Raw genomic sequence first — 26634 nt, forward strand, 5'->3', positions numbered from 1 at the left:
GTTAATTTGGTTAATTTCAATATTCTTACAGTCCAAATCTCTCATGTAACCTACGTATGTACTTCCTTGAATTGTTACCTGACTTTACAGGTGCTTCTACACCAGTAGAGAGCAGAAAGAGGACTGGATTTGGACCCAGAAAATGTGGCTTCCAATTGCCCAGCTATAAGACCTCTGTCAAGTTTCCTTCACCACTGGGAGCCTCTGTCTTCTCATCTTTAGAATACCTCAAACTGGGGCGCCTGGGTGGCGCAGTCGGTTAAGCGTCCGACTTCAGCCAGGTCACGATCTCGCGGTCTGTGAGTTCGAGCCCCGCGTCAGGCTCTGGGCTGATGGCTCAGAGCCTGGAGCCTGTTTCCGATTCTGTGTCTCCCTCTCTCTCTGCCCCTCCCCCGTTCATGCTCTGTCTCTCTCTGTCCCAAAAATAAATAAAAAACGTTGAAAAAAAAAAATTAAAAAAAAAAAATTAGAATACCTCAAACTGATGGAACACATGTCAATTAAGCCCCACTCGCCCCACAGAGCCACGCTCAACAAACTTATGACTGATGAGTTTTTAACGCCACAGGACTGAAGAGGCAGAAACCGTCTCATACACAGTAAGAGAGGGAGTGAGATGTTCCACATAAATAGCAAAGTTCTAAAAAAGTGAAGCAGATCTCTTTAAGTCACATAAGCTTCGGGATTTTAGTTTAATTACTTTGGATGAAAACCTCTGTAAAGTGCAGATTAAGTTCCCTTCTTAGAAGGGCGTCTGGGTGACTCAGTTGGTAGAGCACCTGGCTCTTGATCTCAGGGTCGTGAGCTCAAGCCCCACCTCGAGCATGGAGCCTACTTTAAAAAAAAAAAATTCCCTTCTTAGACATGAGATACAGATGATCCTTTAACCTTTCAGTAATGATTTAAGGCCAGGATTATGAATTTCAATTACTCTACTGCAACCTAATATAGTGACTCACTACACTGACAGTACAGTGCTAATTACTGTAGCTATCAGATTGTGGTTGCTTTTGTACTTCTCTTTCCACACTGCCATTAGATTATTTTTTTAAATATATTTTATTTATTTTTTTAAGTAAGCTCTATGCCCAACACGGGGCTCAAACTCATGACCCCAAGATCAAGAGTCGCACACTCCACCAACTGAGTCAGCCAGGCGCCCCTCTACCATCAGATTATTAACACTTATCTCTAATAATTTCATTCCCCTTTCATTTGTTACTTCTAATTTTGAGAAGCTTGCTAACAGAAAACAGGTCACTTTTGCTGCAAAAGTTTTGGATGCTAAGGAGCCCTTTTTGTAGGCTTAGTGATTGATAGCTATGTCTAGATCTCTGAGGTGGCTGGATAAGTCACTGTCACCACACTTCTCTTATGGAGTATGTCATACTCACCAAGCTCCATGCATATGCGCTGAAAAACTGTTGCAGAATTCGAACTGTATGTTCTACTGATAACATACTAATGCCAATCAGTAATACTGTCTTTATATATGGATAATAATTGTTATCACCATGGAGCACTTCTGTGCCAGGCACTTTAAATTTTTTTTTTCAACGTTTATTTATTTTTGGGACAGAGAGAGACAGAGCATGAACGGGGGAGGGACAGAGAGAGAGGGAGACACAGAATCGGAAACAGGCTCCAGGCTCTGAGCCATCAGCCCAGAGCCTGACGCGGGGCTCGAACTCACGGACCGTGAGATCGTGACCTGGCCGAAGTCGGACGCTTAACCGACTGCGCCACCCAGGCGCCCCTGTGCCAGGCACTTTAAAGAAGTATTTGTAATATAAAGGAAACCACCCATGGGATCCATTCTTAAGCACAGCAGCACAACTTACCTGCAATAAAATTAAACAGATTTCCAGTTTTGCTGCTTTGCCAGAAAAGATCTTTACATAACTGTGGTAATATCTGCAACTGGGTGACTGGTGCAGGTGCCTGGACTTTAGTAAAAAGGGCAACTAAGAGAGCTCCATAAATTGGGAGAGTTCCATGAGGAGTCTATGACTGACAATGGAACTTCTAGAAGTACTTGAAAATCTGACCAATGAACAAGCATTCTTAGTAGGCTTTGTAAAAGCTATACAGTCATGTTTTTTTTTCCTATCTGCCATTAACTCCAGGTTATAAAGACTAGTTCCTAAAGAAAAAAATAATAACACAATAATAACTATATATGACATTTCCGAAAAGCATACCTCACTGAACTGCTGGAACAAAAAGGATGGCAAAAAATCCTGAGGTTGTAAATCAACAAGAGGCCCCGTCCAGTTACTCTGAACAAAAAGTTGCAAACTGCTTACACCAATTAGGAATATCAGCTGTTGTCTGCATAGAAGAATAAAGAAACAAATATGAACCACTGTGCAACCACAACTAATTCCATTTCAGTTTTGTTAGGAAAAATGTAAAATATTAACCAACAGTTATTGAGATTATCCAAGTATTACAAAACAAAATTTCTGAAACCTGAACAATTTATGTCTCAACGTCCAATATTACAACCGTGAGCCACATAAGGCTCTTTTAAACTTAAATTAATTACAATTAAATGAAATGTAAAATTCTGTCCGTCAGTTGCACTCCCTATTTCAAGTGCTCAAAAAGCACATGTGACTATTGGGCTGTCATACTGGACAGCACAGGTTTTCCAATGACAGCTAAAACCAATGTCTTTCTAGTAAATGTATTCAGTCTGTTTCTCTATGAAAATTTCAAATAAAATTCTACCTTTCAGCTGCGTCCAAATCTGTTGAGTAATCCAGGAATGTTACTATCTGCTTCTCAAGGTAACTGTCAATCTTTTCTTCAGTCATTGTGGTTGAGTTAAAAATATTTTGAGTCAACGAATTTAAGAATATGGCCTCAAAGTTCCCTTCTAGCAGCAACTGTAAGAAAGATCCACTCTCTGCAATATAAAAAATTAGTCCAATAATCCAAAAGAACCATTTTTTTCAAACTGTAAATGATAACACCATTAGGTAAATCTACCATTTTAGTATGCAAAATTTTTTAAATGTATATCCTTAGAATGCCTACTGTACATTAATCACAAAGCACTGAGCAAATTCCCATCATTCTACAAACATCACCTCTTCTACAATTAGCAGCTCATCCATACAACGAGCAGCAAGGGAGAAGACAGACCCAGGAATAATATTCCTCATTAGTAAGTACAGTAAAACCTTGGTTTGCAAGCATAATTCATTCCGGAAACACGCTTGTAATCCAAGCACTGGTATATCAAAGCGGATTTCAAGAACCATTGGCTCAGTTGTGTTCATGCGACATTCGGTGACACAAGACATCGTTCATTTATCAAGTCAAACTTTATTAGAAATGTTTGCTCATCTTGAGGAACACTCGCAGAACGAGTTACTTGCAATCCAAGGTTTTACTGTATTGTCACCCTTCTGTTGGGAATTCAAAAAGATTCCTACTGACAAGAGAAAAGTTTCCATAAACAGGGGTCTAAGGCCTTTCATAACCTGGCTCCTCCTACCCACACTATACTCCCTGAGGCAGAGCTGGTTCACTCATTTTTCCCCTAATACCCCATGAATATGTCTGTGATTTTTCCTGCTGGGCTCTTCTCCACTTGTCTCATTCTTTAATCAAAATTCAGCTCAAATCTGACTTCTTCCCTGAAAATTTTCCAGATGACCAGACTTCAAAAACTACCTCTCTCCTGAAGCACCTATTGCTTGTGTGTGCACACACACCTATTGTGTGTGTACACACACACACACACCCCGCTTATATACTGTCCTAGATTGTTACTTCTCTTCTGGATTCAGCCTTAATCCCACAACCAGATGCGCCTATATCCTACATTCATCACTAGTAAATATGCCTTTTAACCCTACCTCTCCTGTAAATGTGTACTGTTCACAAGAATTACATCTTTGCTGCCTTGTTTTAGCTTTTCTGTTTCTCAGCGGTGGGACCTTGAATAAATTATTTAAACAATGTATTTAAATGTCTTCAGCTGCAAAGTGGTATTAAATGTAGTATCTACCTTACATGTCTATTACAAGGATTAAATGACTGTATAAAAGTTAAGGACTTAGAAAAGACGCTGACATCGCCATTGGTGTCATCACTGAACCGAGGCGGTGAGAAGTTTGGGGTAAAGACAAGCACAGAGCCCAAGGACCCCACCCGCTACATCAAGGATGCAACAATCCAAAGCTTTAAGGAATCAGCTAGATTTGGGCAGAAAAACAAAACAAACACGGAAGAATGAAAACCCAGCCGCCGCCACTCTTTCTCCTCACAGTCCACACGCTGGCCTACGTTCCTGGGAGGTTCGCCTTTCTCACCTGATTCGGTTACTCCCTCCTGCTTCCACTGCTGCCGCTCAGCCTCAGTGGGGAAGCCCCTCAAAACTGCCAGCTCCGGTATCCACATCTCCCTGGACATCGCTGCAGCCCAAACAGGTTCCTACGAGGGTCACACAGGAGTCAACTAAAGAAGGTGAAAGGAAGAGGGCCCAAAGACGCTGAAATCTCGTGGTGACAGTTCCTGTGAATACACCCACAGCCTTAGAACTCCATGTGCAGACACAGGAACACGGACGCGGCCATGGCAGCAGCGCGGGACACCCTGGGAAAAAACATACACACTCCGCCCCGGCTTCCGCCTAAGAGACCAACCAAGGTCTTAGTACTGAGCATGCCCAGTAGAGACGCCCCGCCCCGAGCGGGCAATGGGCGGGTTCGAGGGCGGGTCTCCTCTTTAGGGGCGGGGGCCGCGAGCTGTAGAAGATTTGAGCGGCGTGGAGTCCTCTTGCCCCACCCGCCGCGGACTGGGATTAAATAAAATGAGGCTAAACGGCGGTCTTGGTCTGAGAAGAAGAGGTAATAGGAAAGGTCTACCGCTTGGATTCCTAAACCTTTTTGGATCAAAACCCTCCTGACTACCTGACGCGGGTCCTGGCGGCAAAATGCACGTGGGCCCTTAGTGCCAACATTTGGGTACCGTCCGGCAAGTTAGGGACCTTCTGAAGTGGAGTCCGCGAACTCCGGGTTAAGAACCTCGTCCGCAGAGACTAGGTCTTTATTCTTAGAAAGAATGAAAGTGTGAGGAAAGCATCGGGGCGCCTGGCTGGCTGAGGCCGGGGAACCGGCCACTCGATCTAGGGGTCGTGAGTTCAAGCCCCATGTCAGGAGTAGAGATTACATACCTCTATGCACACATACACAAACAAATACAAACCAACTTTAAAAATTAAAAAGTGTAAGGAAGGTATCTGGTTTTGACGCTGCCACTAAATCATGACCGAGTGGGGCATGTGGCCCGGCGGCTGGTGCAGGGAAGGAAGTTAGTGGAGGAAAGACTGACGCCAGAAACCTGTCACCCCTGCGGGCCTGCCGCTGAGCACGGAGCTGGCGCCTCATTCGCATTTCTCCTTGTCCTTTCTTCCACGTAGCCGCCCTCCTAGGTCGAAACGGAGGCTCAGAGACCCAGGCCTCAGCGGGGCGGGACGCCACCCGAGTGGGCCTGACACCTGCCCTCCGAGAATGGAAAGCCCCTGCACGATCCAGGGCAATCCCGACCGCGCAGCCTTCCTGCGGCAATAAAAGTGCAAGAGATCTCTGAAAGAGCCGCTCCTGGGGGGAATGGTGCTCGGCTGCTGCAAGAAGCCAAAGGAAGCCAGACCTGAGCTGTGAGCGAAGAGCAGAAGCCCGAGAAGGTCTTCTCATTGAAAAGTAATTAAAAGTTATTTGTGCGGGAAATGATATTTAATCAGGGTGTCCATCCGTATTGTTGTTGTTTTTTTCAGCACAGAATCCAGCACTGTCTAAACCATTTGACAGTAGAAACACTGACCACTACACCATTCCTCGGGTGCCTGTAGAGCCCCCCTGTCCCACACAGTGAACTTGGTGCTTTCTCTAGAATTCAAGGTTGGTTTGTTTGCACTTGAGGAGTGCCTGGGCGGCTTAGTGGGTCAAGCGTCCAGCTCTGGGTTTCGGCTCAGGTCAAGATCTCACGGTTTCGTGGGTTTTAGCCCCTTGGCAGGCCCTGCACTGACAGTGTAGAGCCTGCTTGGGATTGTTTCTCTCTCTCTCTCTCTCTCTCTCTCTCTCTCTCTCTCTGCCCCTCCCCCCCTCGCGCTGTCTCTGTCTCTCTCAAAATAAATAAATCAACTTTTAAAAAATCCTTAAATGAGATATGCTTCACAATCATAGTAATTAAGTATATTAATCTCTCTTCAGGCAAAATGGACTCCAGGAATAAAAATGTGGGAGAAAAAAATATGGTCTCAACTGAAAAAAAATATATATGGAGTGGATACTGAGCTGATGGGCAGGGCAGGTCCACTTGGGGATCCGTGGAGTGCTTTGCCTGGGCGGGTTGCTGGGAACCCTGATGTCACCATCTATTAAGTTCTTTTTTTTTGAGCTGGCCAGATTTCTCAGAGACTCTTTTTTTTTTAAGTTTATTCATTTATTTAGAGAGAGAGGAGATGGGCAGAGAGAGAGAGTCCCAAGCAGGCTCCATGTTGTCAGCGCAGAGCTGGAGGCAGGGCTCCATCCCTCCAACAGAGAGATCACAGCTTGAGCCAAAATCAGGCGGCTTATCTAAATGAGCCACCCAGGCACCCCTCTCAGAGACTCTTTAAATCTCCTACCTAGACAGTGAGGGTCTGGTTGCCAGAGTTCCAGAGCCAAGTAGAGCAAGAAAGCCAGGAGTGTCAGCATTCAAGATCCAGTCTGAATATCAGACCATGTAAAGACCACTACAGTTGGGGTAGAGGGAAAGGAGTGGGCAGGGGTTCCAAATGACTGAATCAGCTTTGCCTCAATCCTCCTCATTTTAGCCCCTCCTCCTCCCACCCCATAATCTTCAGTCCCAGGGGTATCTGGTGCTCCCAGCTGCTGAGTCTTTTGAGGATTCTTCAGTCTGATTGCAAGTGTGCCTTAGTTTTTTCCATTGCATTTTTAAGATCATGCCTTCTCTGGTCAGCTACCTCAGTTACTAGCTCCCAGACAGGGTTACCCAGCCTCATGGTCTCCTTCCCTGTTGAATATGTCTTAATTTTTTTCTTTACTATAGATGTAGTGGGTTTTGAAGAAGAAGACTTGGCATATATTGAATACTCCATGTTTACCCTAGAACCTTAAATTGTATTGTAAATGTACTTTCTCCAAGCAGCTTCACGTTTGATACACATTATGTGTTTTAACTAATCTTATCTCATATCTTTCTAAGTAGTAAAAAGGAGGCAGGATTGTAACCAGCATTTCATGATCCTTCGATCCTTTTTCATATTCATTAACAAATCTCATGTTTAATAATAATTTTTAATTACTGTGTGTGGCAGCATTTTTAGCAATAGCCAAAAACTGGCTACAACCCAAATGTCCATGCATGGATGAATGAATGAACAAATTGTGATATATTCCTATAATGGACTAGTATTCAGCTATAATAATGAATAAACTATAGATACACACAATATACACAAACACCAAAGTAATTATGCTGAGTAAAATAAGCCAGGAAAAGTAATATATGAGTCTATTTATATAAATCTAGAAAATGCAAAGTACTTTATGACAGAAAGCAGATCAGTGTTTCCCGGGGGGGGGGGGGGGAATGGGGGGGGGAATGCAGAGGAAAGCAGGGACAGATTCCCAAGAGGAACAAAGACATTGGGGGGGGGGGGTAAGAGATATGTTCACTATCTGATTGTGCTAATGATTTTATGGGAATATACATATGGAAAAACTTTAACTGTTCAGTTAAAATACGTGCACCTTTTTCTATGTCAACTATACACACTTATACCTCAATAACACTGTTTTCTAAAAAAGTGTCCATTGTATAAAACATAAAATCTTCTCTCCCAAGACTAGTATTCAAAAGCGTTCACCTGACACACAATTCTTTCTTCTCATCCCACTGCTGGTCCTCTGCTCTTTCCAAGCATTGTGTCTCTCAGAACAAAACCCCACAACTACCAGGAACCCTCCAGAGAGTTAGCTGGGTCTGTGTCCTGTGGCAAACAAATTAACATGGATTGAAGTTATAAGACAAAGAAGATGTGGTGTTAAACACAGTTCAATGGATATCTCACTTAACTCTCAACTCTTTAAAGTAAATATTATTAAGCCAATTTTTCAAATAAGGAAACTGAGAAGTAAGTACCTTGCCCACGATTGCACTAAGGTTTGAACCTAGTCTGACGCCCAAAGTTCCATGCTCTCCACATCTGGTGAACAACGGTGGGTGAGAAGTATGTGACTGGTCTGCAGGACAGAGCAAGTAGGTAAATAAGTGAAATAACTTCCCTAGCAAACATACTAGAAACAGCTCTAGAGCCTAGGTCAGTACAGGCACTAAAAATCCCTAAAAGCAAAGATTGGAGAAGCAGAGGAAAGAAAGAATGTTTGCGGGTGAGTGTGGAATATTGGTATGAATAGAAGTCAAAAGAGACAGAACAAGGAGCTACCCTCCTTAATGAAAAGCAACCAGATCCCATAAGGTTTCCTTCTTTGGAAACTGCCCTGGTCAGTAGGGACTGAAGGCAGGCAGCCCCGTGATGTCCTCCTAGGTTTTACTTTGTCCTTGGGCTCCTAGAATTCAACTCTAAACACTAACATAGCACGCTCCCCTCAAGAGTATGCTGTTTCCCCCCCAAAGCAAAATAAGACCCTTCCCTGGATAGGTCTTCATTCAGGTGAAAATACGATAAGGCTTTCAACAAGACTTCACTAGATGCAAAATGGATACAAAGGAGACATAAGTATAGATATAGGAACAATGCTGCTTTGTCTCACATAATCCAGGCTTGATCCAACCAGCACCATATAGAGAGTGCCATCTCTCCCTCAACTGAAGAACTCTTAGGCATGCTTAGAATCACATAAGGGGGCCTCCTCCCCTGGGTGGGAAGCTCTAAAGGGACCTATGTATCACAAACAAACTGACTCAAAGAATACATGAGTAAGGGTTCCTGTCACTTAAGATCCAAGGACACAAGGTGACCTTGAACATCTGCCCTCTTGATTTAGACTGTTGAGACTCCAGAGAAAGGCTTTTCTACATATTATCTATGTCCTGATGAATTAAAAATACAGGGAAGGTTTGAGTTGCAGAAGTTCATAGGTAAGAGAAAGGACAATTAACTTGTTACAATCTCTCTCTTGGCATGAATGTAACAGATTCTTGCACAATTAAGTGTCTTTTCTCAATAGTGATGCTACTCTTTGCGTTCTATTTTTGGTTCTGGAGGTACCAAAATTTTCTTTACAACGCATATGGACAGTAGCTAGAAAACATTTCATGGTTTTAAACAACTCAGATGTACCATTCAAATGAGATGTAATACATCACCAATTCTTCACATTAGCCACTAGATGACATCAAACCCTAGAACTGTTGAATTGTTTTTATAAAAGATTGGATTAAATGTTTAAAATATTTTAAAAGTTTAGCTTTCTTTAACCAGCATGAAAGTTTTGAGAGTCATTGATTATACTTTGCATTTTTTAAAAAAAATGTTGACGTTTATTTATTATTGAGAGAGACAGAGACAGAGACAGAGCATGAGCAGGGGAGGTGCAGAGAGAGAGGGAGACACAGAATCCAAAGCAGGCTTCAGGCTCTGAGTTGTCAGCACAGAGCCCGACATGGGGCCCAAACCCACGAACGGCGATTTCATGACCTGAGCCAAAGTCGGACGCTTAACCTACTGAGCCATCCAGGCGCCCCAATTATAGTTTGTATTTTGCTTTTAGTTTTAATAAATAGTTTTAGGGGAAAAATAGAAACTTAACATTTTCTTAAAAATTTACATTTTTGATGAAAATACATTCAAACTTTATATACTTGGAATAAAATTACATCACATATTTTTAATTCTTTAGTTTATTGGTGTTAATAGGACCAGGAAAAGGCAAAGAATGGATTCTCCCTTAGAGGCTTCAGATGGAGTTTAGTCCTGCCCACACCTTGATTTCAGACTTTTGGTCTCCAGAACTGTGCATGAATAAATCTCTATTATTCAAGCCCCCCAATTGGTGGTAATTTGTTACAGCAGCCCTAGGAACTGACACAAGGATTAAACCATCATTAAGATTTTGTTGAAAGAAAGTCAACATACATACATACATAAATTCTATGGGTTATGAAGATAACATTTGTCAAAGTAGGATGATAGGACATATTTCACATCGAACTATTAGTTAGAGGGGTGGCTCAGTCAGTTAAGCGTCTGACTTCAGCTCAGGTGTCTATCTCATAACTGGTAAGTTCACGCCCTGGGTCGGGCTCTGTGCTGACAGCTCAGAGCCTGGAGCCTGCTTCAGATCCTGTGTCTGTCTCTCTCTGCCCCTCCCCCCACTCATTCTCTCTCTCTCTCTCTCTCTCTCTCTCTCTCTCTCTCTCTCTCTCAAAAATAAATAAACATTAAAAACAATCACTTTAATAACTTAAATATTAGAATATCCAGCATGTGTATCTCCCTTTGCATCTTCCTGTATAAATGTCATGGGCAGACTTCTATGTGACTTGATCCTTTTACAGTTTGGAAAAAGAAATATTCCCTTCCAGTCACCCTGTCTCCTCAATTCCACTTTTGGGTCTGAAGACACATCTCTTATAACATCAGAGCCACAGACATCCTGTCATAAAATTGTGTGCATACAGCATGGGGAGGGCTTTTCCTTCTCAAGTATGTAGAAGAAAAATTGCTTAAGTTTGAGGAGAGTATCACGTTTAGGGGGAAAGCCAATCAAGATATACGAGAATGGATTGAAAGAGTTACCATTTTGGAGCAGTTAATAATGGTTCTCAAGCCTGGCTGACCTTTAGAACCACCTTGGGAGTTTTATCATCATCTGCCTGGAATCAACTCTAATTAAATCAGAACCTCAGAGGGCTATGGAGATTCCTCTTCTCAGCAATTTTTAAAGCTTCTAGGCAAGTCTAATAAGTGGGAGATGAGAACCATGAAGTGGCATGTGGCATGGATACTGTGCTAGGTGTTTCCCTTAAGTCATGTTGATGATTGATACTTATAACAACACTGTGAGACCGTTGTTGTTATTTCCAATTACAGAAAAAGAAACTGAATCTTGGTGAAGCCATTTAAGGCCATAGAACTAGTGATCTGAGAGAGCCAGCTGGCTCTGGTGTCTGTCCCTTGCTCTGTAATCCAGCAGAACATCAGTGACTGGGATTCAGAGTGCAAACTTGTAAATCAGCCAGAAATACCACAAGTTCCGGGAAGGGGTATTAGGCCACTTTAGGCCAAAAGTGGGACCAGATGAAAGCCACTTGTATGGAGAATAACATTGCCACAAACTGAGGGAGACTGGCCCTTCGGCTGGCCTTTAAGCTTGCTGTGCCAACGACAACCTGCCTCACCTGTACGCTCGTACAAGCCATCCAGGGGCAGCCTCCTGTGCCGAAGCTCAGCCTGGCAGAGATAGGCTCGCTCTGCTAAACATGCATCTAAGTGCCAACCACCAAGAGTGTCAGCGAAGTAGCTCGAATTCCCATGATGTGAAGTCCTCTGAAAGGCTGCCAGTCCCCGAACTCCACACTGCCCCTCACCCTATGGAAAATCAACACTGCTCTGCTGGGACAGACTCTGCCTGACCAACACAATTTTCCCTCACGTAGAAAATGTCCCCTCACTTAGAAAATGTCAGGAGCTGAATCGTGTCTCCCCCCCACAACCACTACCCCCAAATTCATACATTGGGATGCTATCCCCCAGTTAAGACCTCTCAAAATGTGGCTGTCTTTGGAGATAGAGTCTTTAAAGTGGTAATTAAGGTAAAAGAAGGCCAGTAGGGTGGGCCCTAATCCATGTCCTTATAAAAAGGGGCGATTACAACATTCACATGCACAGAGAGACCATGTGAACACACAGGGAGAAAACGGCCACCTACAGGCCAAGCCAGGAGGCGTCATGCCAACACCTTGATCTTGTTTAAGCCTCCTCTGTCTGTGTTACTTGTTACGGCAGCCCCAGCAAACTATGTAGGAAGCAATACATTCAGCTTTGTCTTTTTATTTCACGTACTGATTAGTGAGTGGTCTCATAATCCTTTGACAAATTTAGAGGATTTTATTTTTAAGTGTTTATTTGCTTTTAAGAGAGAGAGTAGATCTGAAGCCCTGATTGAGGGCTTGAACTCGTGAACCGTGAGATCATGACCTGAGCCAAAGCCAGACACTTAACAGACTGAGCCACCCAGGCGCCCCCACCAACATCCAGGGATACTCCTAGAGCCAGTTCTCTGTGTTGATCTCTTATGGAACAAAAATACAAGTTGAAGGTCTTAGGACGAAATAAATGAGTAAGTCCTATGGTGCTCTGGGCCAGAGGTAAACAGATGGGTGATGGAAGAGAAACAAGGCTTGAAATATACAGAGAAAATGTCTATGGAAAATGTTTCCAATAATCAGGTATCTAAAATTGTGAGAAGACTAGGGGCACCTGGGTGGCTCAGCCGGTTGTGTCCGACTTCGGCTCAGGTCATGATCTTGCGGTCTGTGAGTTTGAGCCCCTCTTCGGGCTCTGTGCTGACAGCTCAGAGCCTGGAGCCTGTTTCAGATTCTGTGTCTCCCTCTCTCTCTCTGACCCTGCCCCATTCATGCTCTGTCTCTGTCTCAAAAACAAATAAACGTTAAAAAAAATTTTTTTTTAATTATGAGAAGACTCAATCCTCATCAGTGCCTGGCCAAAATGGAACTCTACTCCTGTCAGGAATATGTTTGACTTTTACACAAGGTTTATGATGTGCAGCTCACAAAACCTGGGAGGGTGCCTGACTTGAGGTTTGCAATGATCGTGCAGGTGGAGAAGAATCAGCATCCCAGCCAAATACTTAGAAGTGACATTCTCCCTGACGGCTTGGCGTATGGAGAAGGGCTGAGAGAGGGCAATGAAGTCACGGCCTGAAATGGGGAAGCTGTGTCTGATCTTGACCTTAAGCAGACGGAGGCCCTATTTTCTTCGAAGAGCGTTGGGCTCACTGTGATTGTGTGGCTGCTGGCCACAAAGGAGACTTGTGTTCTTCCTGGTCACACAGTGACCTGTTCTCAAGGTCCCAGAAGAGTATGCTGCCCAATCCCTTCTGGAGGAATTCCTGGGGAACTCTGAAAAGAATACAACCAGTGATTTCAGCAATGTCCCTGACATCACACCTGGTCTGGAAAGGAGTCAGACTTACGGAATGCTGGACCTGCCTTCCCACAGGGAGAAAGTGCAGTGGACATTCAGGGACCCTGCACTTTTTTGGGCACGGATCATCCTGAATTACTTGCTCAGAATTCCTCTTCCCACCCAGACTCAGGCCACCGTGAGCGGAGAGAGTGTCAATCTGTTCATCACTGCGCCCATAGAAACAGAACACTTCGAGCCTTTTCTGCCTCTTTTTTTTTCTTTAGTGTATTTTCATCTTATTTTAGAGGGAGTGAACACAAGTGGGGGAGAGGGCAGAAGGAGAGGGAGAGAGAGTCTTAAGCAGGCTCCACGCTCAGCAAAGAGCCTGATGCAGGGGCTCGATCTCACGACCCTGGGATCATGACCTGAGCCGAAATCAAGAGTTGGCTGCCTAACTGACAAGCCACCCAGGCTTCCCTGCCTGATTTTTTTTTTTTTAACTGACAGGACAGTTTTTTTTTTAAACTGTCCATTTATAAAAAGCTTTTATTTATTTAAAAAAAAATTTTTTTAACGTTTTTTATTTCTTTTTGAGACAGAGAGAGACAGAGCATGAACGGGGGAGGAGCAGAGAGAGAGGGAGACACAGAATCGGAAGCAGGCTCCAGGCTCTAAGCCATCAGCCCAGAGCCCGATGCGGGGCTCGAACTCATGGACCGCGAGATCGTGACCTGAGCTGAAGTCGGCCGCTTAACCGACTGAGCCACCCATGCGCCCCATAAAAGCTTTTAAAACCTAAACCACTATAAGAGAAAATTCAAATGCGCCAAAGGATTAAAATATGTTGGTTGACAACAAGAACAAAAAATAAAGAAATTACAGAACCAGCATTTTTTTTTTTATGGGAATCATGGAATACAGAATTTATGTGTTGGTGGGACACAATCCTATTGGAATACTATAAACAGGGTATATGTTCGTGGGTGAGGTTGTATGTTTTATGCATCCCTACCATCAATAATAACAAATATTAATCAACCATACTGGAAGAAATAAGGAATGGTCTTCCTATTCAACAGTTACAAAATATTATAAAAACCGTGGCCTGTAAAGAGATGATCAAGAGATTACAGCCGTGAAAACAATAGCAAAAAGAATGCAGCCAAAATATGTATATTTCAATTAGTGTTAGGTTATTTTTGGCACTTTATGTTTGTAGCATTTTAATTATCTCTTTTTCTCACTTTAAATATCCACTTGTGTAAAATTTAAAAAAATTTAAAAAAAACAACAAAAAGACAATTATATTGTAAAACTGCAAGGACAGAAGACAAATAGGAAGTTAAATTAAAACTACTGTCAACAGTCAAATAAAGGGCTATCATGAAGGATTTTCATCAAGTTCAGGAAGACAAGTAAAAGAACAAGACATTTAAGACAGGTTATTATCCTGAACTAAAGCACTGTACTAATTAATTCAATTACCTATGAAACTCTCAGATGGAAAAAAAAAATGTTTAAGAACAGCAGGGTAAAAAAAAGAGATTTAAATAAAGCTCCTAGATACATAATAAAAAATACACTACATAAGGCAAGTTCAGAAGCCTTTCTGTTAAGGTTAGATTAACCTTAAAATCCAAAGATCAAATCATTAAGCAAATTAAGGTTTAAAAAAAAGACTTCAGGAAAGTTTCAACCACTATTCTTTTTTTTTTTTTTAATGTTTATTTATTTTTGACAGAGAGAGAGAGAGAGACAGAGCATGAGCGGGGGAGGGGCAGAGAGAGAGGCAGACACAGAATCGGAGGCAAACTCCAGGCTCTGAGCTGTCAGCACAGAGCCCGACGTGGGGCTTGAACTCACAGACTGCGAGATCATGACCTGAGCCCAAGTCGGAGGCTCAACCGATTGAGCCACCCAGGCGCCCCTTTAAAAAAAATAATAATTCAGGGCGCCTGGGTGGCTCAGTCGGTTAAGCTGAGGTCCTGATTTCACGGTTCGTGAGTTCGAGCCCCACATCGGGCTCTGTGCTGACATCTCAGAGCCTGGAGCCTGCTTCAGACTCTGTGTCTCCCTCTCTCTGTCCCTCTCCCGCTCATGCTCCGTCTCTCTCTCTCTCTCTCTCTCTCTCTCTCTCTCTCAAAAATGAAATAAATATTAAAAAATAAATTTCAATAAATATTTATTAAATACCTCTAGTATTCTGGACACTCTGTTGGCAGCTAAGGTTACCAGTAAGTAAACAGTCCCCAAGCTCAGGAAACTTGCAATACTGTGGAAGAGACATGCACACAACACAAAGAGAAACAAAGACCTTGCTCCCAAGTGTGATAAAGCCCTGGTGTGCTAGAGTTGGCCAGAGCCAGTGAACAAAAAAAATTCAACCACTATTGTAGAGTAAACCCAACGTAAGATAAAGGGAGCCTAACACTCCCTTTTATAAAGGGTGTCATGCATGGACTACAGAATTCAATCGGAAATACATGTAATTGCCAGGTTAAAAAATATCCAATGGGTAGCTAGCTATTTCCAATCTTTGGAAGTAAACAATGAGAAACCCGTGTCATTTAAGTCTCAGGACACAACCAGCTAAAACTAGCTACAAGAGCTCTAACTAGTCCCTCTAAATAATGAGAACAGCTTTAGGGAGATGGGGCTCTGTGGCCCCTTGAAAAGAGGGAGAAACCAAAGAAGGAAACCTGTAGGAAGGCTAGGGAAAAGCGATAGCAAAGAACAGAGGTGCGGGATGGGAGCAGGCGGAGGAATGAAGATCCATGTCTCCGCTTGTGACCTAGCCCTTGGAACAGAGGAGGCCAGGAAGGTGTAGAGGATCAGTATTCTGAGGCCCCCAGTAGCCTGGACATGGCTGGACCAGGCATTCCTTCCCTGGAGAAATAGAAGTGTATTAAATTGAAAACACTGTCAAAATAGTGACCAGTGCAATTTCTTCCTGCATAAGAAAATATAGCTGGTGCAACTTGAGCAGGAACACAGGAACATAGAAGGAAACCAGTCATTTGGTGGAGGCCGTGGGGTCACTACAGGGTCGCATCGAGGGGCTAAGGGATGGAAGCCAGAGGATGCCTCTTCTATCTAGGAAATGGACAGGTTCAGAGGACTCAGATCAGCTCCTTTAGCTTGAAGCATCAGGTGAGTTGATGCTGAAAGATGGAAAGCTGTGGGGAATTGGGCAGCTTTTCAAGAGAAAAAAGGGAAAGGACTTTTTTTTTTTTTTTTTTTTTTTTTAAAGTAGGCTCCATGCCCAACGTGGGACTCGTACCAAATGAGCCAGTCAGGTGCTCCAGAGAGAGCTTCCTTCTTTTTGGGGTGCCTGGGTGGCTTTGTCGGTTAAGCATCTGACTCTTGATCTCAGGGTCGTGGGTTCAAGCCCCGCACTGGGCCCGTGCAGGGTCTGAAGCCTACTTTAATAAATAAATAAATAAATAAATAAATAAATAAATAAATAAATAAATAAGAAAAAACAAAGAGCTGCCTTTTAACCTGCCTGGCACCTTCCAACTTGAGCACATGGCTTTTGCATTCTTACCACTATATTGGGCTGGGTGGGAGCATAGAATGGGGGATGAGACCCAGAGAGTGGTTTAACCTGTTCCAATTGGGATCCAGACAGGCCTAGGACCAATACCAAAATCAATCCCTGTTAGAAAATATAGGATTCTTTGGTCTTTGTATACGGATGCGCTTTAAAATAATAAAGAAGCAGTTAAAATCACAAAGGAAAAGATCAATAGATTATTTCATGGTGGTTTAAAACTTGAGAAAAATTAAAAGGCCATTTGGGAAAGATACAGTAAGAATGATAAAAACAATAAAATCCTACTACACAAGGAGCTCATATATATTAAAACATTAAAACAATACATAAAAAAATGGGAAAGAGGTATAAAGTCATCATTGACAAAATAGAAATTCAAATGGCTAATAAATAGATAATGTTGAAGAAATGCAGATATAATCATGTTTGATGATAATAGGAAAAATGCTAGATTAAAAAACTATAATCTCCAATGCTGGCCAGGGCACAGCAATGTTAACTGATACTGGAAGTAAGAATCAATACAACTTCTCTGGAAAGCAATTCATCATTATATATATCAAAACCTTTGACCTAGTAACTTTATTTCTAGGATTTATCAGAAGGAAATAAAGGTACTGACCATGTTAATCAGTGCATTATTTGTAATTAGAAAACAGAAATAACCTAAATGTCCAACAGTAAGGGATTGGGTAAGTATATCCATATTACGTAGCCATTCAGTTTCCTTAAGGATAAAAAGTGTTCCTAACGTGTTGTTAAAAAGCTGATAGAAGTGTATATACAATGTAACAATTGCATAGAAAAGAAAAGTATAGAAAATAGATTTGGAGCAAAAGATACCAGAAAACTGTTTACTTTCGCAGTTTGTATTTTTCAGGATTTTCCCAACTTTCCATAGTGAGCTGTACATTAAGCTATAATAACAATAAAACCACTCAGTTTTATGAAGCCAGATGAACCCAAGAGCTGCCAGGCTCTGACTGCCTTGCCCAAGACTGGAGCATCAGCATGGCAGCTTGGGCCAGGCTGCTGGCTCCAGTCCTCTGCTACCCTGGCTGCCTCCTCCAGCTGAGTCTGTCTAGCTCCCCCCCAGGTCTGCAACTGGATCTGTTACTCCCATGTCTAGGCTGACCCAGTGGGCATGAAAGTTTCCATCTTGGAATCTTTTGTTCTAACCAGTCTCATTGCCTCACAAGATGTGAGGCTTGTTTCAGCAAAATACTATTCTAGCACCTACACAAGGTCATACCAGAATACAACTTTAAGTGTATATATTGCTTGGTTACAAAAAAAAAAAAAAAAAAAAAAAAGGCCAACTGTAGAAATTCGTGTACTTAAATAATCAGCTTTGGGTTAAGGACTAAATGGCCAGGGAGTACTGCCTGGCTCGGGGCCAAGCCTCATTTGAGTTGTTGAGAACAGTGCTGCTCAATTCACCGTTAAGATTGCTCCCAGGTGGCAGTGGGCTAAGTGCAGAAAGTGAGAGGAAACAATGTGACAAGATGCACACTTTTTACAGCATTGTATAAAGTATGGGATGGGTCTCTAGCGGAAAGGAACCAAAACCCTTGACTCTTTACCAGGGTAAGACACACTAACTAGAACACCTCACCTCACCCACCTTATCCTACATAAACTGAATCACAGGACATCAAAAAAATATTTATAGTACTTTCTACATCTGACTTTGAAGATATTGGTCTTAAAGCTACAATGGTATCTAAGCAGTTTATTTTTGTACTTTAAGATAAAAGTCTTCTTAGCTGATAGTTTTATGAATAGACCAACGGTCTTAACTGGTTTCCAAATTTCTTCACATTTTCTGCACATGCTGTTTTGGATCTAGGCCATCCTATGCCTGCTGGTTTTTGTTCCATTGTTTTCTAAGGCCTTCACGCTTACCTTTCCTACCCCACCCCAACCCCCCCCCCCCCCCCCCCGCCCCAGACTACTTAGCTTGTAAACATGCTGGTTATTCTTATACCAAAAAATATGTATTTCCCCCCCCCCCCCCCCCTCTTCCTTTCTACCTCTTTGTCCTAGTTTATGCTCTACCACTTGGACTATAGTGGGCTCTTAACTCATCTCCTTACCTCCCCATAGTTGGTAGAATCATCTTCCTGAAACAGTACGACTGGGTTGCTCCCCTAATTAAAGCTCCTTGGGAGCTCTCCATCACACACAGGATGTTACAGCTCCTTAACAAGAGAAGTCTTCCATGATCCAAGCCCTCCTATCTAACGCTATGGCCTAACATTTCATTTGACTATCCCATTGTCTCTGACAATCCAATGTGCTATTAACTCGAGCTCTCCTCTTGTTCTCTTTTGTCTGTGGTAACTTCTGCCTGAGTTCTTTATCCTCATCCTTCGAGACTCAGGATATTTTCCTTAAGGAAGCCTTTCCTGACCACATCACCTCAAACATTTTGCCTGAGCGAAGTGCTCCTCCCCTGTGTTCCCAATAGTACCCTGTAAAGAACTCTTTCTGGGAACTTAGCAATTGTACCGACATCAAGTTTCCACGTCTGTCATCCAACCCTGAAGTTCGGGAACCTGTACTTAGTACCAAAGTGAGTGCTCAAATGTTTGCTGGCATAAAGTCAGGATCCCAGAGGGAACCATTTGAAAGTAATCAGTCTCAAATTCAGACTTTTAGGTTTTGTTTTTTTAAAAACATGAATTGGACCTTATCGTACTGGTATTGTTACTTTTCTTTTATAAAGCCCCCTGAAGACTAGTGGTGTGAATTGGAGAAAAAGGACCTAGACTTATTTTAATGACTAAAAATTAAATCCCAAGGGGCACCTGGGTGGCTAAGTCGGTTAAGCGTCCAACTTCAGCTCAGGTCATGATCTCACAGTTTGTGAGTTCGAGCCCCATGTCAGGCTCTGTGCTGACAGCTCAGAGCCAGGAGCCTGCTTCAGATTCTGTGTCTCTCTCTCTGCCCCTCCCAAGCTTGTGCTTTGTCTCTCTCTCTCAAAAATAAATAAACATTAAAAAAAAAAAAATCACAAGTTGGAGGCAAACAGTACACTTGATATAGTAGCTTTTATCTTCTATCCCTCACAGAACCCTGAGAGACCAAAAAACAAAAAGCCTAGAGGATGGAGGACTGTCCTTTTACTTCTTACTGTTACCTAGAATTTAGCTAGCATGTATGTGGATGACATTTAATGGACTCTTCTTCCTCATAAATGGACTTTATTTTGTCACTCTTGGTGTAGCTCATCACCCACCAGATCGAACAGTGTGTGTTTGAGAACTTTTTGTTTTCTGGTCACATACAGTCTGTCCCCTCCTTTGTCCATGCTTAAGGAGCACTACCCCTTGTACATCAGAGAGTATCACGCTCCCTAGCTCCCCTGTTGCTTCAGAGAGCAGCTCAATGTTCAGAATACAGTTTCTCTTGGTCAGCTCCAGATTCAAGGTTCCCACAGGCCACGTCATTTTATATACTTAGCTTTTCCTTTGTGATAATTGGTCTTTGAAAAATATCCTTTCCTTTCCCAAGCTTAGGTCTTGGAAGTGTCCAATTCTTTGTAGAAACAGCATTTCACACCATGGCAAACTGTTTTAGAAAGAAGACATACTAATACACCTAAGTCTTTATTTATTTGGCTCTAGGAAGAATTTGCATGAAAATGAGCCTATATGGCAGGTACAGAATGTACTGTAACAGCACCAGAGAGGTATCCTCTCTGCTCTACAGAGCCTCAATGTTTAATACATACATGTGACTTTAGTAATAAAACCAGAGTCCAGGAAAAAAGGAGCCCTTTAGGAAAAAATCAGTTTAGAGTGACTTTTCAAATTGACCATTCCTTTTCATATACTTAAATTCAAATAACGGATACATTCACAGGCCCAAATGTTGGCATAGAATAAAATCATGTTCATTTATTTTTTTCTGCATCTTAGAATTAGAAGGCATAAAATTAAATACGTTGAATGTAATAAATTCATCCATACAAGTGCAAGTCTCCAGCTATAATGCATTTTATGGCATATTTATCATTTAAAAAATGTACCAGTAAATCAAAAAAGAGGGAGTATGTCCATTTAACTTTTATTTAAGTGTATGTAGGAGGTCTTCAGAAATCAAATATGAGCATGAAGATATGGCCAAACATAAAATCTATCAAATTCAGTGAAAAGTTGCTGACTTTAAATAGTAGTTGTAAGAATGACCAATATATATTCTTTGTTAACAACCCCTCACTCTACAGTAAAAAAAAAAATAAAATAAACATTCAGTAAACATTCTTTCCTAAGGTAGTTTCCCTTATATATCAGTGATTTATCCATTTCTTTGTATACACAAATTTGTTGAACATACCAATCAGTGGTTCTCACAATTGAAAAATAAAAGCACAAAAAAGTTTACACTCTTGTACAGGTAAATAAAGATCACCTTGAATTAAACTGGATCTCCTTAAGGGCATAGTATAGTTTCAGTTTCAATAACTATTACATAATTAGTTTCTTACATACAAATATTGACATATTTGGCTTGTGCTTCAAAGCCTTTGTGTCTACGAAGTCCGTGTCAACGCAGCTCATAATTTGAAGTCACTGGGGAGATCCTTACTGCTGCTGGGTTTGACCTGATCATGCGTTAGAGTCCCCTCAGCACCGGCTGTGGCACTGCACATCTCCGAGGCATCATCAGCATCAGGGTCCAGGCCTTCGGGACAGGGAAGTTTTAGCAGCTCTTCCCGGAGCTGAGCAGTGTGACGCTACATGGGGGAGAGTAAGTGATACTGGAATAAACCCTGGGATTCTAACATAACGTCAGCTGAGAGAGGAGATGAGTTTAAAACAAAACCCAAAGCGTTAGGCCTACAAATACTTACTGAACACCTTCCTTATGCTAGTTATTCTAAGAGGCAAAAATCTCGAACCTCAAAATAACTGACGTTGCTAAAAAGCCCTGAGTAGCATGCCCATAGACCCTACCCACGCCTCCACCCCTGGAGCAAAACAGCATTACTTATGATATAGAAGATACCGTTCTTCTGCAATACACACTCTTTTAAATTAAAGAGAGTAACCTCTTGACTAATACATCTTGCCTCTGGCTAAATATTTTTGAGAGAAAGTCTGTAAATGAAAATAAACCCATCATTATTTTACTAAATGAGATTCATCAGGCACAGCAGGTCGATGTATATAACATTTGCAATATGTTTCACACTAATTACCTCACTTAATGCTAGAAAAAACCTTAGAAACAATTTTACCAACATAATTTTTTTTTAATTTAACCAAATGAAAAAGAAGATTTAGAGAGAGTGTGTAATTTTGTATTATACTATACTGCCATTTAGGGAAAGATACAGACTTGTTAACAGAGAGTGATTAGTTGTCTATGAATATTAAGTTGTGGATTATAATTTTCTAGTGGGAGAGAAACGGCCTCAAATATCACACCAGGGGTTTGAAATTTTGTTGTTGTCAATAGCTGACTTTGAAAATTAACTAACCAACATTTACAAAACAGTTTTTAAGTAGGAGGCACAGTGTTCAACACTGACAATGTAAAAGGAGCAGAATAAGGAAGATAAAATCTCTGACCTCAGAGAGACTAAATTTTGGTCGGAGGTCTAAGATGCATTAACAAGGTAAGACAACTACACACTTGCAGCCATTTGTAAGGTTTTAAAATGGATTAACACGCTGGTGACTCGTAAGTTCCCTACCCCAGTTTCCCTTCCACTGTGGACAACAGGAGAAAACAATTAGGGAAGGAGAAGGAAAAATTTGATGGTTTTAATCTTTGCATCCTTCGGATTCCTTTACCGTTTGGTGGCCATGGGTCCGTCAGTGAATATACAATAGGGCTCCTTTTAGGAAGGCTTACTCACCTTGAGAGCTGCCGCATGGTGAGACATAGTCCTGCCTACCCGCTTATCACTGCTGTACTGCTGGATGTCTGCAATCCACTCCTCGCACTGGGCCATGATCTCAACTCTTTTCAAGTAAAAATGTTTGTGTATAACCTTAAGAATAAAACAGTCAAGGGAACAAAGTTTGTTAAGGTCAGAATTTAAAAAGACAGAATAAGGGGCATGACAAAGAAATGAAATTTATACATTTTTTAAAATGTTTATTCATTTTTGAGAGAGAGAGAGAGAGACAGAGCGTGAGCAGGGGAGGAACAGAGAGAGAGGGGACACAGAATCAGAAGCAGGCTCCAGGCTGTCAGCACAGAGCCTGACACGAGGCTCCAACTCATGAACTGTGAGATCATGACCTGAGCTGAAGTCAGATGCTCAACCGACTGAGCCACCCAGGTGCCCCACAAAGAAATGAAATTTAAAAGACAATTACAATGTTTTTGTCTCCATACAACTTAATTTAGTGAATTCTGTATTAACAAGAAAGAATCATGCTTTAAAAAAAAAATTTTTTTTTAATGTTTGTTTATTTTTGAGAGAGACAGAGACAGAATGCAAGTGAGTTAGGGGCAAAGAGAGAGAGAGGGGCACAGAATCCAATGTAGGCTCAAGGTTCCGAGCTGTCAGCACAGAGCCTGAGGCAGGGCTCAAACTCATGAGCTGTGAGATCATGACCTGAGCCAAAGTCAGATGCTCAACCGAATGAGCCACCCAGGTACCCCGGAAGAATCATGCTTTTGACATCAGAAGACATGTGCAGAGATGCCCAGCTCTACACAGAAAATAATGCCCAAGCTCAACCAGACAATAAAATAGTTAATCCTACTGGAGAAAATAAAGATGTATATAATGCAGTATATTCACAAAGTGAGTAAATAACCAGGAGAAAATAATTAGGAAAGTATTGACAATAGAAAAACTGTCAAATTTTCTACCTTGAAAAGAGAACTCTACAAATACCTAAATAACTAAAGACATTCAAGTGTCAAAGGCATTTACACAGAAATCAGAATAGAGTCCTAAAAATAGCACTATTACTACTTTCTTAATTTTGTCTTCTGGTTAATTTTTAGATAAAATAGTATTAATACATTATAAAGTTAACTTTCATTATAATAATTATAGTTTGTATTTGGAATTAAAAAAATTATCTGAAAAATTAAATACAATTTCTTCCTGTTTAAGTAGTAGGAGTCTACTTCTATTCAATGTAAGTCAGAAAATAGATCAATTTGGAATTATTATTAAATCAATTAAAAAATATTATTCTGTATGCTGGGTGAGCCACTATATTCCCATGAGCTTATCTCCCCTAAAGAAAAGGCAATAATACCTACAAAGTTTTATTAGGGGAAACTGCGAATGGATGTAACACACCAGTCAGATCCTATTACATTTAACAGTTTCTGCTCTTGATGCCTACAGGGACATAGAAGTAAGACACTGCCTGACATGACGAACCATGACAACCACAGAACCAGACAAGAGGTAGGTGAACCAGAAAGAGGTACTTAAAAAAACAAAAATGTACGGAATTGTTGGATCGCTAGATTGTACACCTGAACCTAATATAACAGTATATGTTAACTACAATGGAACTGAACTGAAATGAAATGAAATAAAATAAACTGAAGAAAAGGCAAACAAAAAACCCCCAGGGAAGTCAAAGAGGCACATCTGAAGGGAAAATCAGGAAAGCATACATGGATGAAGGGCGCCCCCTTTAATGTGAGCCAGGTTCTAACGGATGAGAAAGATTATTGTTTCAAATTATACTTATCTGCTTTTTGTAAAAGTCATCCCCCAACTCAGAGTTCCTTGTGTTAACGGTTTTTCTTCCGTAAAAAAAATTTTTATGCATGAACCAACAAATTATACCTCAACTGAGTATATACACTTACACACTTATTTCAATACATTTTAAAAGTGAAGTTTCGCATAGAGAAAAGTACACAAATTACACATACAATAGGATGCATTTTCCCACAGTGCACACCAACATAATCTCCACTCAGACGAGAAACAGGACATTACCAAGCAGGCTGCAAGCCCCTTTTTGCTACCTCTCACCATAAATCTTCATGGAAGGGTATACAGTATCCTGACTTCTTTAAGCCAAAGTTAGTTTTACTCATTTCTGAGCTTTTAATAAAAGGAAACATATGAAATGTATTCTCTGTGTCTGGCTTCTTATGCCCTATATTGTATTTATGATATTTGTCCATGTTAACCTGCATAGCAGTTCATTCATTCACATTGCTGTACTCCATTTTATGAATATTCCAAAATTTGCGCATCCATTCTGTTCAAAGACAAGTCAACTGTTTCTAATTTTTGGCAGTTATGAGCAATGTAATGAATATTTTCTATACCCAGTATAGAGACTATACCCAATTTCTATGAAGCACACACCAAGGAGTGGAACTGCTGGTCTTTCAGCATATATTCAGCTGATGAGATCCTGCCAAAGAGTTTTCCAAAGAGGCTGTAATGATATCTATATTCCCATCAGAGTGGATCAGGGTTCCAGCTGCTGCACATTCTAACACTTGGTATGAAAAGCCTTTAAATTCCTAGAGACGCTGAAGAATGAAAGGACAGGGGCCAGACAACATAGGACTTTGGAGGCCATGGTACGGACTGGAGTGAAATGCAGAGATTATGTGTAGAAAACCACTGCCGAGGGACAAAAGTGGAAGCAGGATAACTGGTAAGGAAACCACTTCAACTGTCCAAGCAAGAGGTAATTAACCATGGCTTGAAATAGGCTGGTCATGGCAAAGACGGTTTTACTTTGATTATGTCTTGAAGGGTGGAGCCAAGAGGATTTTTCATTAGACTGAATGTGGTATACTAGAAAAAGAATCGAGGGGCACCTGGGTGGCTCAGTCAGTTAAGCATCCGACTTTGGCTCAGGTCATGATCTTGCGGTTTGTCGGTTTGAGCCCCGCGTCAGGCTGTAGCTGAGTTTACCCCAGATTGTCTAAATATAAAGGCAAGTACAATACTAACAAACTGTATTATATAAGGTCTTTAATAAAATATTTCATTAATTTTATTGAACATACCTCTTTAAAGCATGGTGAAGGGTTTCTGATTTGCTCTAGCATTGCCCACTTAACCGTTGCTTGCCTAATGTTTCCATCATATTCTCGAGAACTCTGTGTGCCACTGGGAGTTCCTCTAGACCGTTCATATCCTGGTTCATTAAAGTAAGGCTCAGCTACTAATATAAGGGACTGAACAGACACCAACACCTGTGGAACAAAGAAATAAAGACAAGCTATTATGATGGGACATTTTTATTACCAGTAAACTGGTATATTTTAATATGTGCTTCCACATATTTTTATCACTGTCAAATTGATGTTAATCACGAGGACACTGAAATGCTATGTTATTAAAAGCAATATTAAAATAGACACAGTAGTTTCTTGTAAAATATTCATATATCTTACATTTTATATTCTTGAATTCTTGAAAAACAAAAAGAAATGAAGATATTTCCTGAAACTGCTAAAAAAAAATTTGTTTATAAACACCCCATACCAATTTAGACATTATTGAGCTCAAATTGTCCTTACGCTCAAAGAGGATAAAGCTAACCATGCACTCTGAACAATACTCACTTAGGGGCACCTGGGTGGCTCAGTCAGTTGAGAGTCTGACTCTTGATCTGGGCTCAGGTTATGATCTCACAGTTTTGAGATCAAACGGGATTCTCTCTGTCTCTGCCCTTCCCCTGCTCATGCGCTCTCTCTCTCTCAAAATAAATAAACGTTAAAAAAAGGACTCACTGGTAAGAACAACTATTCATGAGGCAATCTTTATTTAAAAAAAAATTTTTTTTAATGTTTATTTATTTTTGAAAGACACAGAGACAGAGTGAGAGTGGGAGAGGGGCAGAGACTGGGAGACACAGAATCTGAAGCAGGCTTCAGGCTCTGTGCTGTCTGTACAGAGCCCAACATAGGGCTCGAACCCATGAACTGTGAGATCATGACCCGAGCCAAAGTCAGACACTTACATGACTGAGCCACCCAG

The 26634-nt window shown here is 41.4% G+C and overlaps 2 protein-coding genes and 1 long non-coding RNA gene across 11 annotated transcripts in view; 1 reads left to right on the top strand and 2 right to left on the bottom strand.

Annotated features, from left to right (window-relative positions):
- TTC27 (tetratricopeptide repeat domain 27) overlaps nucleotides 1–4618 on the bottom strand; it is a 186632-nt gene extending 182014 nt beyond the window's left edge. For both annotated transcript variants that reach the window (XM_042933281.1, XM_042933280.1), the window contains exons 1-3: nucleotides 4326–4618; nucleotides 2734–2911; nucleotides 2202–2331 (exon numbers count right to left, since the gene is read on the bottom strand). In XM_042933281.1, coding sequence (XP_042789215.1) covers nucleotides 2202–2331; nucleotides 2734–2911; nucleotides 4326–4425 — 408 coding nt within the window. In that variant the 5' untranslated portion in view covers nucleotides 4426–4618. The remainder of the gene's footprint in view (nucleotides 1–2201; nucleotides 2332–2733; nucleotides 2912–4325) is intronic.
- Nucleotides 4619–4755: 137 nt separating this feature from the next.
- Nucleotides 4756–5744, top strand: LOC122215121. The gene is made up of 2 exons (XR_006200251.1): nucleotides 4756–4862; nucleotides 5435–5744. It is a non-coding gene; the product is annotated as an uncharacterized LOC122215121 (long non-coding RNA).
- Nucleotides 5745–19691: 13947 nt separating this feature from the next.
- Nucleotides 19692–26634, bottom strand: part of BIRC6 (baculoviral IAP repeat containing 6) — a 224370-nt gene continuing 217427 nt past the window's right edge. For all 8 annotated transcript variants that reach the window (XM_042933289.1, XM_042933288.1, XM_042933287.1 and 5 more), the window contains 3 exons: nucleotides 25659–25847; nucleotides 22558–22692; nucleotides 19692–21429 (listed from right to left, as the gene is read on the bottom strand). In XM_042933289.1, coding sequence (XP_042789223.1) covers nucleotides 21250–21429; nucleotides 22558–22692; nucleotides 25659–25847 — 504 coding nt within the window. In that variant the 3' untranslated portion in view covers nucleotides 19692–21249. The remainder of the gene's footprint in view (nucleotides 21430–22557; nucleotides 22693–25658; nucleotides 25848–26634) is intronic.

This window comes from Panthera leo, chromosome A3, assembly GCF_018350215.1.
Source record: "Panthera leo isolate Ple1 chromosome A3, P.leo_Ple1_pat1.1, whole genome shotgun sequence".
NCBI classification, from domain to species: domain Eukaryota; kingdom Metazoa; phylum Chordata; class Mammalia; order Carnivora; family Felidae; genus Panthera; species Panthera leo.